This window comes from Mangifera indica, chromosome 3 (assembly GCF_011075055.1).
Source record: "Mangifera indica cultivar Alphonso chromosome 3, CATAS_Mindica_2.1, whole genome shotgun sequence".
In the NCBI taxonomy this organism is placed as follows: Eukaryota; Viridiplantae; Streptophyta; class Magnoliopsida; order Sapindales; family Anacardiaceae; genus Mangifera; species Mangifera indica.
This window is the reverse complement of record NC_058139.1, coordinates 1,523,262-1,537,876: the sequence shown is the minus strand read 5'-3', so window position 1 is coordinate 1,537,876 and position 14,615 is coordinate 1,523,262. Positions and strand designations below refer to the sequence as shown.

Sequence of the window (14,615 nt, the reverse complement as noted above, 5' to 3'; positions counted from 1 at the left end):
TACTTTTATCAGAGATCAAATTCCAGGGCTCCTAAGACAACTCAGATTCCTAACCAAGGAAGACTTCCAGCTTCTGCATGAATATTTTTACAATAATTTTCAAACCGCTTACAAACCATCTGGAATCCAAGTTTCCTACTGCTGGACAAGCATAAAGAGATTAAAACTAATTTAAACATATAAAGTAAGAACCTAAATATAATATTACACTACGTTTTTTAATGATATTACAAAATGAGAGGCTTCCTATTACCTCTTCCAGTAAGAAATACCTGTGAGATGCATTAATAACAGAATTACAAACAGGGACAAGGAGTCCTATAATATTACTGCCATCGTTTTGGAAACCTGGTCGAAGAACTGCTAGGAGTTGGTTTCTTGACACCTGTCAAACATTTTGAAAGACAGATGAAATGAAAAAGGAGAAGGGAAGAGTAATGTAACCAAAATTAACTGTTCCAAGGTAACATACTTGTTAAGATCCTTGAGGAGGAGGCTTTTGTTGCCTTGGTCAATGACAGACAAGAAGGTCTAAGTTGCACCACCTTTCGGTTTGGCAGGGGCTTTGGAAGGCTGGATGGGCAACTGGGTCTGCATTCAATCACCCAAAAAAAAAAAAAAAAAAAGAGGGGGAAACAAAACACTAGTGTCAGACTATCAATCTCCAAGATTAAGTGCAAGTAAGCAAACATTAGCAGAAATCTAGATAATATATGAATGCCCAAAGGCTTTGCTAGTGATACTAACTTTTCTGTGTTGTCTGATTTCACCGCTGGTTTTGCAGTTTCAGGGAAAAGAGTGAACTCTACCACACTGGTTGAACCATCAGTTTCGGTCCCCATTGAAAGGCCACCATCAGATATGTCACTTAATCTTTCCTCTGAATCTGCCTCCCCAAACCCCAAGAGCTCAAGGTCTTCAGTTACATTCTGACTTGAGTCCTCTACAGCAAGCTTTGATTGTGAGGGAGATATCTTCTGGCCTTTACAGTCCTCCATTGAATGATGAGAACTACCATCAGAATGCTTATCACTGAACTCAGAGGAGTTGTCCATATCAGAAGCTGCTTTATCAGTTACTCCCAGGCCTTTCCCCATTGACAATCTTCTGCTTAAGAGAGGACTCCCTACAGATTTTCTCCTTGGAGATGGAGAGGAAGATGAATGTCTAAGTGAGCTCATAAGTTGCTTTGCACTGTTGGCATTATTAGCCTTAACCCGCAAGTGCTCAATCTCTTCATCTTTCTTTGCAATTGTGTCCTTAAGAGATGAAACCTGCAGGATCAAAAGACATTTAGAGGACAATGCATCACATGGCATTGATGAGATTCAACACACACAAACAAGGTTCATCAGTTTAGGTCCAACTTATTCCTCCTAAAAGTCCGTAGAAAGTAATTATCCAAACCAGACAAATTTGATTAAACTTAATATACATGTGTGGCTACACTAGCAAACAAATTTGCTGTTATATACTGGGATATCAAATGGCTGGAGTCTAACCCAAAAAATTAAGGGTTGTCATTTTTCTTAGGAAGGCAATTTACAGAAGATAATTAAAAGACAGTAAGATACTACAAGCGGTGACCATGCTAAATTTTCAGATAATGTTACTCCAAGAACAACCTGCTCCATAAGTTCTTTAACATCCCTTCCCTCTTTGTTGCTCTTTGCAGCGCCTAATTCAACACCAGAAACTCTCTCAGCAAACTTTAAGGTACTTATGGTTTCAGAATAGGACTCTGCATCAGGATTAAGCTGCACAAACATAAGGGTCTTCGCTTGACCACCTGCAACATAAAAAATCTATATATGTAGAGAACAAGTCTTCTGTGAAATCACGAATATGCTGTAGAATTTATACTTTCATCTGGCAGATAAGATCCTACTATAAAAAATAAGAAAAAGGCAGAATTATTACCCAAAGAACTCTGAAGGACTTGAGTTAATTTGCTATTTCTGTATGGGACATGAGGACTCCTTTGTGCCAGAGCAAAGATTACATCTCCAAGAGCTGATAGTGATTTGTTTATATGCTGTGCCTCCTTGAGTCTATCACCCGTAGCTTCAGAGCGATCCAACCTTTCACTGCCAGCAAGGTCTATCAAATGTAGATTGCCACGCAAAGTGGCACCAGATTTTACATCGGTGCCATAAACATGAACTGTGAGAACGCTGTACAATCAAATCAAATGAGCACCCTCAATTATAGAGAAAAAGAAAAACATTAGTTATGCAAAATAAATAGAGAAATTATACCTGTGCGATCTGCTACTTCTTTCATTAAGTGCAGTAGCGCCTACAGCTCTATTCATCAACCCAATATTCATTAATTCCAACACATCTGTGGTTGATTTAACAGAGTGCATACTTGCCTCAGGGACAGCTAACCCATTTGGTTGGGTGGTACTCCAAATCCCAAGTGTGTGCAAGTCAAAGGACACAAAAAAAATCCTTTCTGCTGCGATCAGAGTAATAAAATGTACTACCATAATAATTGACCAAAAAAGAATAATAAAGATACAGGAATAAAATTCGCAAATTAATGCATTAAGATGAATTCTTATGTGCGTGTATACATGCACACAAAAATGATTAAACAACTCACTTTAGATTCAAATTGCAATACAAGTTCTAAAGCATTAAAATCAATGCACAATATTTGAGTAAGAGAATATTTAACATGCAAATTGAAAGTGCACAGATCCTTTTTTCAACAATTATGTTACAATTCATTTAAAAATGAGGTCCTATCAATCTTATTCCACTAGGATATGAAAAGGTAAATTAATATGGTACAAATAATCAGAATAACCAACCAAGAAGGGAGTGAAACCTCTGAGAATGAAAATAAACCAAAACATAAAAATAAAGGATATCTCTTTTGTGGACCATCACTTGACAGTAGATCACGAACTTGTTCATTATAAATCTCAACCATCTGAACACCAACATCATATATAATGCAATTCTTCCTACTTTGAGAAATTTGGAAAAGATCATTCACTGCTCGATAATTGACACCCCAATCTTCTCTTGATGCTATACAAGGCCCACTCTACAGAGTAAAACAAAAACAAAATTTATAAGGGACAAGTATAAACAATCAACACTATCATACATTGTAAATGTACACAAGTTACACACCATTGTATAGGTCTTCCCTGATCCAGTCTGTCCATAAGCAAATATACAAACGTTGTATCCATCAAGAACAGATCGTATTAATGGTTGTGTATCTAAGAATACCTCCTCTGCCAACACATTTAAAAGATAAAATATTCAGAATATTTCCTGACAATCAATAAAGCCACCCATCAAATTGTTAATATGCAAAAAATAATTACCTTGAGTGGCTTCTGGACCAAAAACTTTGTTAAACTTGAAGAGCCGATGAGTGTCTTTTCCTTGCCTTACGGGATTTGAAACCACCAACTCACCATTGTCACCAACAAATTCTAATGTTGTTTGCTTCTTAGTCTGGCCTGGAAGGAATGGTCTTATCCGGCAATATACTCTAATATTTCCTGTTCAAGAAAGAGGAACAAACATTTGTTAATCTACTGGTATGTCAAGCACATTAATTATAAGACACTCTACCTTTTAAGTCCTGAACTTCACTGTACAATTTTCGATTTTCTGCCAGAACCGAATGGTAATTCTCAGCAGCATCTGCAAGCCCTTTTAGGTTTAGCCCTGTTAAAAAAAGAAAGTACTCACCATGAGGAAATGCCCAACACATAGTAAAATGCAAATTAAACAAAATAAAAAAAGACTTTGAATCAGCAGTCTAACCCAAGTGATTAAATTCCTCCGCATAACTCCCTTTCGTCTTCAAGACTTCATGTTTTATGGACTCAAAAGCTACCCTTATATCCTAATCAATGTCACAATTGGAGATGTGATAATAAGCATTAACACATTATAAAAGCAAAAGCTAATAGTAAAGACAAACCTGTATAGCTGCAAACTGGTAATCTATGAAGTTCTGATAAGTAGATTCCTTCTTTTTCCATCTTTGATATTTGGATTCAGAAAATGATTCTAGTTCTTTCACCTTCTTCTTTGAATCTATTAAAAGGCACTCAAGTTCCTTTAACTTCCGATCTGACTCAACTTTAGTGTCCTCAACCTGTGCTTCCAATTTCAAGCAGTGTAGTATATGTGTCTTTTTTTCCATTTCTAATTCTTGTTTCAATGCAGAAATCTCAATACTACTATGATCCCTTTCTTTTTTCAATCTAAGCACATTCTGCTCTTCAAGCTTTTCCTTCTCCTCCATTTTGGTTTTGTCAGCCTGCATAATGCGAAGAACAATCTAATGAATTGCCCAAGAGTATCACTTAACACAGTTATAACATGTGATGTTTCTATTGATTCTATTCTTTATCAATGTTCTACTTATTTCAACAATTATGAGGCTTCTTACGAATTACCAAATGGGAGATAATGGCAAAACACCACATCACATCCACAACTGATTCAAAATCATGCATCTTCTATAAAGTTCTAATTTGAAAACTTATGGTTATTTGGCAGCCATTCCAGCTTACAGCTATATTACAAATAGAATACAATGGCATGATAAATGCAAAGGGAAGATATATATGATTGCAATATGTACTCAATATATACATATAGCATTATGCATGTTAATCAATACAAGGATACAAATTAATTAAGTCAAAGGATCTTTCAAATGAAAAAAAAAATCAGGGAATAATGTTTTTCTTATTGGCACATATTAAATATACATAACGTCAAGAACTGCAAGATTTAATACTGATTCTGATGTTATTCACCCTAAATTTTGCAACTTGATATGTTCAATAAGGAAGAAGCTTAAATCAACAAATAATTTAAGAGAGGAGAAACATTACGAACTGAATGAGACGCACCTTTAGTTGCCCAAGTTGATTTACAACAATCTACACAAAGTTACAGAAAGAGTACCAAGTCAATTGAGTGTATAAACAAAGGCAAAAAGCAAAGGCAAACTATTGGTTGATACCCGATTCTCTTCAGTAGACGCCATTGCCAGGGTCTCAAGCACTCTGATTCTTAATTGGTACTTTTCCTCACAAGCCCTGTAAAGATTGTTTTGCTGAAGCCAAGCACCAACAGGAAGATATATTATCCATGAGCAGTTAGTTAAGAAAAAAATTAGAAATTTCCAGAAGCAAGTTACATTTTTAAAATTCTGTGCTTGAATTGCCATTCGTTTTTCAATGAGTTGCACAACCTCTCTCAGCAGACATGCCACATGCTGAAAAATAGGTAAAGATAGAAAAGAATAGTACTAATTAAATATGCAAAACAGCATTTGCTCAAAAAATAAAAAGAAACATAATTATGTATAATCCATGAATGCTTTAGTGATCACTGACGCACTTGAGGTACATCCCCATTCTTTCTTTCAATGCGTTCATCCAGAATTTGATTCACAACACTGAACAGTGATTTAGTTGAGGCATTCTGTATCAAAGAATCACAAACAGACAAACACTATTAGACTTTATGCTTATATGGAAAAACTAAACTTTTATAAGAGACTACAATCCCATAATAAATATTCAAAAACAAGCACAAAAACACAAACATAAAGAACATCAGGATCTTACATCTAAACTCCTTGAATTTATGAGTTCCGAAATCTTCAAATCAGAAATATCTGCAAAAGATCCTTCATGAGCAACATGATGCATCAAACACAGATGACTCCAGAAAAAATAATAATAATAATAATAACAATAAATAATATATAATAATAATATCAGCAATATCATAATCTTTGCCAGCCAAAAAACATAATATAGTAAATTTGGCAAACTAAATAATATCATCAGGCCCTCCATTCTAAATCATATGAGATGAATTACGCAAATACTTTCAATACAACTTCAGCAAGAACATCACACACATGGATCGTTTATATTGACTTTCCTATCATTTAAAAATAAGTAAACACACTTTCTATGGTAGGACCACACATATCATTCCAGAATTTTCCATCTAAAAAATTCAATTGATTTTCTTGTTCTATGGCAGAGCTTTTACCATATGTTCCTACACTCCCTCTAAAGCAGTCAGTTCCCTCTATAAGATCTACCCTTGGAACACTCCACTTCTTTCTTGAATGATTTTGGATGTTGTCTTCCTCATCGTAGGAATCAAAACTTGCCCTAAGTATTATAAGGCACTGCAAAACTGGCTTCATATATCCCTGCACAGGGTCCCAAATGATGGAATGGAATCAGCATAAAAAAATTAGAAGTACAACTAAAAAAAATAAATTGTGTAAGACCTGAAGTTTTTTTTCCCCACTTTGAGGGTGTGGTGGTGGTGATAGCAAATAGAAATGCACATTGACATGGTAATTCACTACAAACCTAAGGGCTGTAGTGAATTACCATCCAAAGACAAGCCAACCCAAAATAAAATCACTTATTTTCCAATATCAACAATCAGACTGATACTAACTGGGTTGCAGTTTTTTACAAAAAACTATGATTGCTGACACAAACCAAAGTGTCATCTTCTGACACAGATGCAGGGTATTTTACCCACTAACATGCTGTAAAGATGTAGTATGTGACTGTATGCATGCATATATTTTCTAGAACAACCATAGAAAGGTAAAACAATTATCAAGCTTACTAGCATGTAACTTTCAGGATAAATTTTTTGCAAATGAAAGTGCATTCTCCTCTTTAACTATTTACATTCTTATCAACATAACTATCATGTCTTCAAGAGAACACACCAAATCAGCATATATAAGTGTCACACACAGTTGTAATGCATTTAAGGATATCTTCAGTATGATGTGTAATGAATCAAAGCATTAAAAAGAATCATTGATAAACTGAAAAAATATGCCCAATGAATGTATCAGAACTATTCACACCTTAGTTTACCATTGACCAAGCACACCACAGGTCAAATTGGTTCATTATGGCATTTAGATTCAACGGTTAAATTTACACAACTAAACTGACCACATTGAAATAATAATTATGCTATACCGTTGGGCATTAAAGACCTTCTGGTACCTGTTCTAGCACTGATGGTTCAAACCTGGGTAATCCCAACTCATCCATAGCTGCCAGAAACTGGTGGACTTTTGCAGGACCCGGCTCACTACTGACCCCCTAGAACAAAAAAGACAATTTAATTTCATATGGATGAATGCAACATGGGAAGCAAATCAGCTTCATATTTAGGTGAAAAAACCAAAAAGAGAATTTAAATCATAATTTTTCAAAAAAAGACATATTAACTTAGAATCAAACCAACCACATCAACTAAACCGGGGCATAGCTTGTTCAAGATATGACACAAGACTGTTCCATCAATCAAGCATGTTCTCAATTCCTCCTCTGAAGCCTCCGGTGGCAAACTCAAATGAGGAATCATATCATTTAACCACTCCACTACAATTGATAGCCCATTACCTAGATTAAATAAGAGTTAAGCAAATAAACATATATTAAAGTGAAGAAGATTTGACAAAATTATGGCATGCACATGTGCACACCTGAGTTTATATGTATGAAAGAGAGAAAGTATAACTTCATTACCTTCAACCATGCTCTCAGAATATTCTTTTTGTTCATCATTTACTCCATGAGTTCCATTTGAATGGTCAAAATTTCCATTTTGCCTGAGAGCCATTCTAACTAAATGTTCATGAGAGTTTCCAAACCTTTGTCTCAGAATTAACTATGAGCACAGTGCTGCAAGAACTACAAGTTCATTCAACAACAGTGAGCGCATAGAATAAAGAACAAATCCAGGAAAAAACAAGCTTAACACAAAGAGCTTAGCTAAAATTTGAGAACTTGCAAGAAACTAGCTTAGCTAAAATTCCAAATTCAGAGCTAAAAAAAAACGTAAAATATAATTTAAATCTTCTCAGCTAACAAATAAAGCATAATTCAGAAAGTACAAAACAAAACCCTAAAAAAATCAAACCTGGCCTCGTAATCTACGAAAATGCAAAGTACATTGCAAATTCTAACACGCCATTCAAAAAATGGAAGCAAATTTAACAATCAGATCAGCACCAAACCCTAGTTTTTTTTTTAAAAAGAAAAGAAAAACATGTAGGAACAAAATGTGGTTAGCTAGCTGCACGAACCTGAGAGATCATAACAGCAGATGCGCCCCGTTCCAGATCTTGAAGAGCCAGGAGACCGTACAGATTCGAAATGGAATTCTTAACAGAGAAGGATTAAGAAATAAGTGTAAGTTCAAAAATTCGATTCGTGGAGAAACTGAAATGCATTAATTAGTACAAAAATAAAAGCCCGAAATTTCAGAAAAAAAAAAATAATAAATGAAAACGTTAACGTCGGGTGAGGGTGAGGGATTTGGTTTGGATTTTGTTAGAGCTGTTTTTTGAAAATAACAGAAAGTGTTTTCAGTTTAATTGTATTTGGAGTTTTGCCCCATCCCCACTTATTTTGGAGTGGGATTCCCGCCTTGTGTTTCTATATTTCTTTTTCAATGTTTGAATTTACTGACAACTAACCTACAACAAAACTACCGGCTCGGTTTCTCATACCCCCTTTTTTTTTTTTTTTTTTAATAATTAAAAATTTTAAAAATAAGACTTATAAGATAACTTCAAATTAATTAAAAGAAGTTCATTAATAATATTAAAAAATATAAAATTTATTATATTTTTTTTCATAATTTAAAAAACTAATAACTACATCTTTTTTAAAGTTTTTTAACTTTCAAAAATAATATTTTTCTTCCTTGAAATGGAGGGATTATTTTTCAGAGGTGTTCCAGCTATCATCTCTAATAACTAACGTCAACGCTTCAATTTACTATCTTGTCAGCCACTAGATTTTCATTTTTCGACATCAGAAAAGGCAATGAAGACACATTGATTCTTTTTGAATCGGCGAAGACGAACATCTTCGTCAATTCATCTAAAATTAACAAAGACTTATTCGATTCCAAAAAAAATAATGGAGTCTATGAAGATGAGTCTTTATCTATTCTTTTAGAATCGATAAAGATGCGTCTTCAGTGCGTTATCTGAAAGTTTCGAAGAGATGAAGGGTGGCCTATGAGATGGTGGGTTGAAGTGTTTTCTTCAACGACCAAAGAGTCTCTAAAAAATAAACCTTAGGTTTTGGGAGAGAAAATATTACTTTTGAAAGTTAGAAAACTTTAGACAACAATGAATTTGTTAGAAAAATTTTATATTTTTTTAATATTATTAATAAAATAACAATTTTATTTTTATCTTATTTAACAAAAGTTAACTTATGAATAAGACTTTTAATTATTTAAATTTTATGGATATAACTTTGAAAAAATACATAAAAGGAGGAGGGTTGGTTTGTGTGTTTAGTGAAATAGTAATAGTCCGTTGGCCTAATTCGAATTTAAAGATTCAAAATAAAAGTACCGTGCAATTACAAAATAACATGTGACATTATCATTATTTTTTCTTTTTACGATTAATTTGTCACTCCTGTCAATAAAAATTATCATTTATGTTAACAAAATAATATTTAGTATGTAAATAAATTTTGTTAATTTATTTATATAACATATTATTAAATAATTTTAAAATAAAAAAAAATCACATGCTACAAATTTCAATTTTTTTTATAAATTATTAAATTTTATTTATATACATAATTTTATTTATATTAAAAAATTGAAACAATTTTTAAAAATAAAACTAATATAAACTTTAAACTAATTATATTCTAAAAATTAGTTATTATGTATCATAACAATTCACTAAATTTAAAAAATAAAAAAGAGTGTGAGAGTAGATTTAAAAGAGATATACAAGTGAAATTAAAATAGAGTCGGAAAAAATAATAAAGAGACAAAATTTTACTTGTATAAGTTAGTTTATAATTATACACCCTTGGTAAAAATTATTAATGGTAAAAAAAATAATGTTTAAAAAAGAATTAATTTGAATTAAATTAAATTGAATAATAGTTATTTTAAATTTGATTTAAATTTATTTATTTATTCAAATAAAAAAAATAATATTAAATAGATGAATAATAATATTGAAGCGATGAATAGGCAGTAAACCCAAATTTAGATCGGGCTATCGAACTTGAATTCCAATTTAAGTTCGTGTTGTTTGGTCTGATTAGGGAATGCTGGGGAGGTTGCAATAATTGATGGCAAAACGTTTGTGAAACAGAAAGCTTTTTCATAGGCAACTCAGTGAGTAAACGATAAAAACTAGCGAGTTTCGCCGAAAAGATCCAGCCAGTGCGCGAAAAAAAAAAAACACTCAACGAGTACGCGGAAAAAAAAAAACTTGGTGAGTACGCGAACAATTCGCGCGAAATGAATCAGCAGGATCAGCAGGAACCTCAGTATTCAGAAGCCCCGATATTGGGAGCACACGTACATCCAACATCCACGTGTACCGACTCCACACCAGATTCCCCTGGAGACGGCGGATCGAAAGGGTCCTTAAACCGAAACGACATCGTGAAAGCTCTGGAGGTGGTGGAGAGGGACTCTGTGGCCATTGCTGAGAGCTTCTCTTCCCTCTTCGCTTCTCTCCGCTTGGCACTCTCCGAGGTGAGTGAGTCAGTTTTTTTTCCTCTTCAATGAAAGGCTGTTCAATTCTTTTTAGTTGAATTCTTAGAATTAGCTCTGTTTATTCTTAGGGTTTTCTGATCTTTAAATTGTCATGGTAATTGGGTATTATTTAAATTGTTATGTGATCTTTGTTGGTTTAGATTCTGTTTGGTTGCCGTGAAAATTTTAGAGGAAATGGACGAAAATCGAAGCTCTGGAACCGTTACAATTTTGTTTTATTATATTTATGTCTTGCAAGCGGTATTGAGGAAAATGAAAAGAATGTAGTTTTGATCTTTATGTAATGTTTTTGAGATATTAGAAAAATTTAACACATGTTGAACTAATAGTTATCATAAAAAGTGTCTTCCTTTTGTATGAGTAAGATTTTCTTTTTAAATCTCTTTGTTGAATATAGCACTGCTGTAATTGGCTCCTCTGATAGATGAACCTGGTTATTGTAGATTAGCAATACCTCCGTGGATCATATGCAATGCTTTAGCGATGCTGCAGGCCGTCTTCAGGAATCAGGTAAATGAATGGTTTTGGTTTAAAAATTTGTGCAGTATTATTTACTTGGAAAGATTAAAAGCAGCATGGTTATTTAGGATTGCTGTTATTCAATTTAAGTTTTTGTAGATTATGATGGAAGTTAGTGAGATGGGATAACAGGAAAAATTTTCAGGCAAAAGTTGGAAACAAGGCCTGTGATCACTTTTCAGAGGATTTTTTTTACTGAGATTTTGTTTTGGTCTTAGTATAGGTTACTCCCGAAATCCTGCTCTTTCTTCTGTTTTAGGGCTTAAGGGCCATCACTTATTCTCTCTAGCTTCAATTGCCACAACTTTTGTGAATATGGAAAAATATTTTGTTTCTATAAATATGTTGTGCAAAGCACAATTTGTCAGCATCACTCAGGCTACTCTGGTTTATGTTTATTGGTATTTTGTGAAAGTCATTAGAAGTATTGTAGATCTGATTTTATTGATTGTATAAGCCAATTGCATTCTATGTTATATGATCTTCTGATATTAATTGCACCTTCATTTCACCCTCTTGTTTTGCAGTACTCGATGCGGCAACAAAGGGCAACCGATACATAAATTCATGTCTCAGGTATCTTTTGTTCTCAACTTTTTAAGTCTTTAGAATACAAAGTGAGGATGAAATTTTCTTGTGTAATTTAAAAATGTTGGAGATACATATACTGAAATTTTGAGCCTAAAGGTTCAAAACTAGGTGTTGAGTCATTAGAGTTGAAGTTGTATTTGAGTTTATTTCTCTCATGTCAACCATGGAGTGAACTTTCACTCTATATATAAGCGACCTCGTGTACATTTTTACCGTTTCATGTTTATTTCTTCTTATAATCTGAATTGGACCTGGTTTTAGAAAAACTTCCATTAATTCTGGCACCAGATGTAAATTCCCTTTTAGCCTGCTCAATAACCTTGGTCTTTGAATTGACAATATGCTGTTTGTTTAATTAACTCTTTCTCTTGTCAATCAAAATTTGCAATTTTGCAGATTTAGATTATCTGCGAAAGTTCATACCATATATATCTATCTGGATAAGATATTATTTAGTGAAGTTGCTGTAAGAATGGAAAGGCCGGCTGTTATAGGAAAGAAAATTTGCTCACAATTGACATTCAGATGAAAATTGGGATGCTTTGTAGTTAGTAACTAAGGTCTCAGAAACCTTTGACACTTCTATTGCTAGCTGGGAGGGGGAATTACCACATCCGCATCCATGTTTATACATAAGGATCCTTTTTGCATGTTAAAGACATGCTGACCCATGTTTATTTGCAGATTAAACGAGGAAATGAAAGGCATTGACAGTCTAGCTGCACAACTGTATCCTTCATCATTGGTTTTGTATTGTTGTTTTACATTGGTTGATTCTTTCCTACCTCTTTGAACTGCTAAAAAAGGCCCCATGAACATGTAGACTATGCCAATGTGGTCTATCTTCATTGTTTATAAACACCACCCAGGAACTTGGATGGAGATGGTGGTGGGCTATGCTGGGTCAGCTTTGGTGCGGCCTACCATGCCAAGGGGTCATGCCAGGTGTAGGCCCGCTAGGATTGAAGGGATTATGGCACAGTCCAAAACCCCTTGGGCTGTGCCTTCGCAGGCCCTTAGTGGGCCAACCCGCATGCTTTTGCTGGCTGGCCCACCAAATTATTATTTTTATAAATTTTGATATTTTTAGTGGGCCGGTCCAGCCCCCTTAACATGTCTAAACCTGGATGGTAGTGCTTCTATAGAATTTAGAATAGTGGTCACACCCCATATTTGTTTATCCTGGTATTTGGGTTCCTTAATTATAGTGAAGAAAAATGCTGAGGAGGAATGTAGATGCTCTAGACACAGCTGTAAACCGGCTTGTCCGTTTTCCATGATGTTAACCTGCTCAGCTAATCAGTTATATCAATAACATGAAGTATTCTTTTTAATTTCCTTGGTATATGTCTTGCGATGGCTGTGTTAAAACTTGTAATGTTTAAAGATTGCATAGCCACATTGGAAATGCACTGAAACATTGTGATTTATGAGCATCTTAGTAAATGCATTTACATTTGCAGTGCATTGGTTCAATAGAAAATGGAAAATTATAGCCCACAAACACAGCTCTATTTCATTCAATTCTGGATGTTTATTTTTAAGGTGTTGTGTTGTAGTGGTTGAAATTTATATTATCTGCTATGTGTTGTTTTCTGTTTTTTTGCCATGAAAATGGTAGAGGCAATGGAATAAAATTAAAGATTCATAACTTTCATGCAAGGTGAGTAAGAATATCTGCAAAATCTTGAACCATGTATTACCGTCTTAATAAGAAATTATGTTGTGAAACTTTGCTGTAGGCATGCAAAGGCGGAATCGAATTGATTTTTCATGGTTTTACACTTGAAAGTCCACAACAAGCCCACCGGCCACATCAGTGAGTTGATAGTATTTGAAAGCAAAACTTGACTCGTTCCTTTACCATGTAAACTGGGTTGCTAGGTCAAATGTATGTGTAGAGTATGTCCATCTAAATCAGCAGCGTGATTTTGGTCAAGTAGGCATATGTTTGAACGAGTCCTTTAGCTACTTGCAACTCTAGTTTTAGAAATCATCTGGCACACGAATTGAACCTAAAATTGTAACCATCCAGTTTCTAAGAGTTAAGGACCAAAACTTGAATCTATTTCGAACCTACCAGTTTCACAAAAATTAAAACCAGAATCCACTCAAAGTCGATCGGTTCTGGGTAGGAACTAAAATTGAAAGACGAATGCCTAATGGTTTCGATTCCATAGGGCTAATTTTCTCACCCCTAATTCATATTAATTAGTATTGAAGATTGCCCTATTTGATCTTTAAACTCATTCTCGTCGTCACTTCAAATAATGTTTATAACGTTACCACCAAAATTGATGTGTTTTGGTTAGTGGACAATGGCTGTCTCTAGCAATGGCCCCATATTTTGATAACTGGGAACATGGTACAGCCATTACATACAAATCGATGATTCAAAGTTTTATTATTGCACTCTTCCCAATCTCTCTATAGTTTCATCTTCATTACTTATGGATTTCCTATAGCTAAACTGGAGCAGCACCATCCCTAATTATAATGATCTTACCTGTAATCAAAATTCTTCATGATTTAATGGAAGGTTATTTTGCTTATACCAAGTTTTTTTATATATATATATATATTTTTGGATGTTGTTGACTCGTTAGATATAAATGGATATTGTTGTGGAGTTAATGAAATTGTAGTAAAAGATAAATTCGATCTGAACTGTTTGAGTTTGGATTAAAATAATAAAATTCGAATAAAGTATTAATCTCACTTTTATAAAACGATCTAAGTTTGAGCTAATCTGAAAATTTGAATTGATTTGGTTTAAATTGAATCCAAATTAAAATTGATTTTAAGTTTAAATTTGTTGATCTCAAATTGAATTTTTTGAAATTAAAGTAATTTAAAATTGTGTCTTGTTTCAACTAAGTCAAGATTGAATCTATCCCTAACTAT

At 33.9% G+C, this 14,615-nt stretch overlaps 2 protein-coding genes across 4 annotated transcripts; one reads left to right on the top strand and one right to left on the bottom strand.

Moving 5' to 3' along the window:
* Window positions 1-46: 46 nt before the first annotated feature.
* On the bottom strand, window positions 47-8,414 carry LOC123212067 (kinesin-like protein KIN-14J). Of its 3 annotated transcripts, none has more exons than XM_044631102.1 (22): window positions 8,140-8,414; window positions 7,580-7,735; window positions 7,296-7,453; window positions 7,052-7,150; window positions 6,057-6,222; window positions 5,621-5,670; window positions 5,391-5,474; window positions 5,188-5,265; window positions 5,011-5,103; window positions 4,898-4,927; window positions 3,955-4,296; window positions 3,795-3,876; window positions 3,600-3,695; window positions 3,347-3,526; window positions 3,147-3,253; window positions 2,879-3,057; window positions 2,259-2,423; window positions 1,921-2,174; window positions 1,626-1,789; window positions 748-1,274; window positions 473-591; window positions 47-385 (listed from the first exon to the last, which is right to left on the bottom strand). In XM_044631102.1, the coding sequence occupies exons 2-22, from the start codon at window positions 7,671-7,673 to the stop codon at window positions 327-329; spliced, it is 3,126 nt and encodes a 1,041-aa protein (XP_044487037.1). In that variant the 5' UTR covers window positions 7,674-7,735; window positions 8,140-8,414; the 3' UTR covers window positions 47-326. The 3 variants fall into 3 exon arrangements, with proteins under 3 accessions (XP_044487037.1, XP_044487036.1, XP_044487038.1); XM_044631101.1 differs by having other exon boundaries at window positions 7,580-7,744; window positions 8,140-8,413; XM_044631103.1 differs by having other exon boundaries at window positions 7,580-7,662; window positions 8,140-8,413.
* A 1,675-nt stretch (window positions 8,415-10,089) lies between these two features.
* LOC123212589 lies at window positions 10,090-13,215 on the top strand. Its single transcript, XM_044631767.1, has 5 exons — window positions 10,090-10,580; window positions 11,045-11,111; window positions 11,648-11,696; window positions 12,396-12,440; window positions 12,925-13,215. Exons 1-5 carry the CDS (start codon window positions 10,341-10,343, stop codon window positions 12,989-12,991), a joined length of 468 nt encoding a protein of 155 aa, XP_044487702.1. The 5' UTR covers window positions 10,090-10,340; the 3' UTR covers window positions 12,992-13,215.
* The last annotated feature ends 1,400 nt before the right edge of the window (window positions 13,216-14,615 follow it).

Coding starts and splice junctions, on each gene's coding strand:
- LOC123212067 (XM_044631102.1), bottom strand. CDS start 7,673: ATGGCTCTCAGGCAAAATGGAAATTTTGACCATTCAAATGGAACTCAT. Junction 6,223..7,051: donor AACCATCAGTGCTAGAACAG/GTACCAGAAGGT, acceptor GACCCTGTGCAG/GGATATATGAAGCCAGTTTT. Junction 386..472: donor CTCCTCAAGGATCTTAACAA/GTATGTTACCTT, acceptor AATGTTTGACAG/GTGTCAAGAAACCAACTCCT.
- LOC123212589 (XM_044631767.1), top strand. CDS start 10,341: ATGAATCAGCAGGATCAGCAGGAACCTCAGTATTCAGAAGCCCCGATA. Junction 11,697..12,395: donor TACATAAATTCATGTCTCAG/GTATCTTTTGTT, acceptor GTTTATTTGCAG/ATTAAACGAGGAAATGAAAG. Junction 12,441..12,924: donor GACAGTCTAGCTGCACAACT/GTATCCTTCATC, acceptor ATTATAGTGAAG/AAAAATGCTGAGGAGGAATG.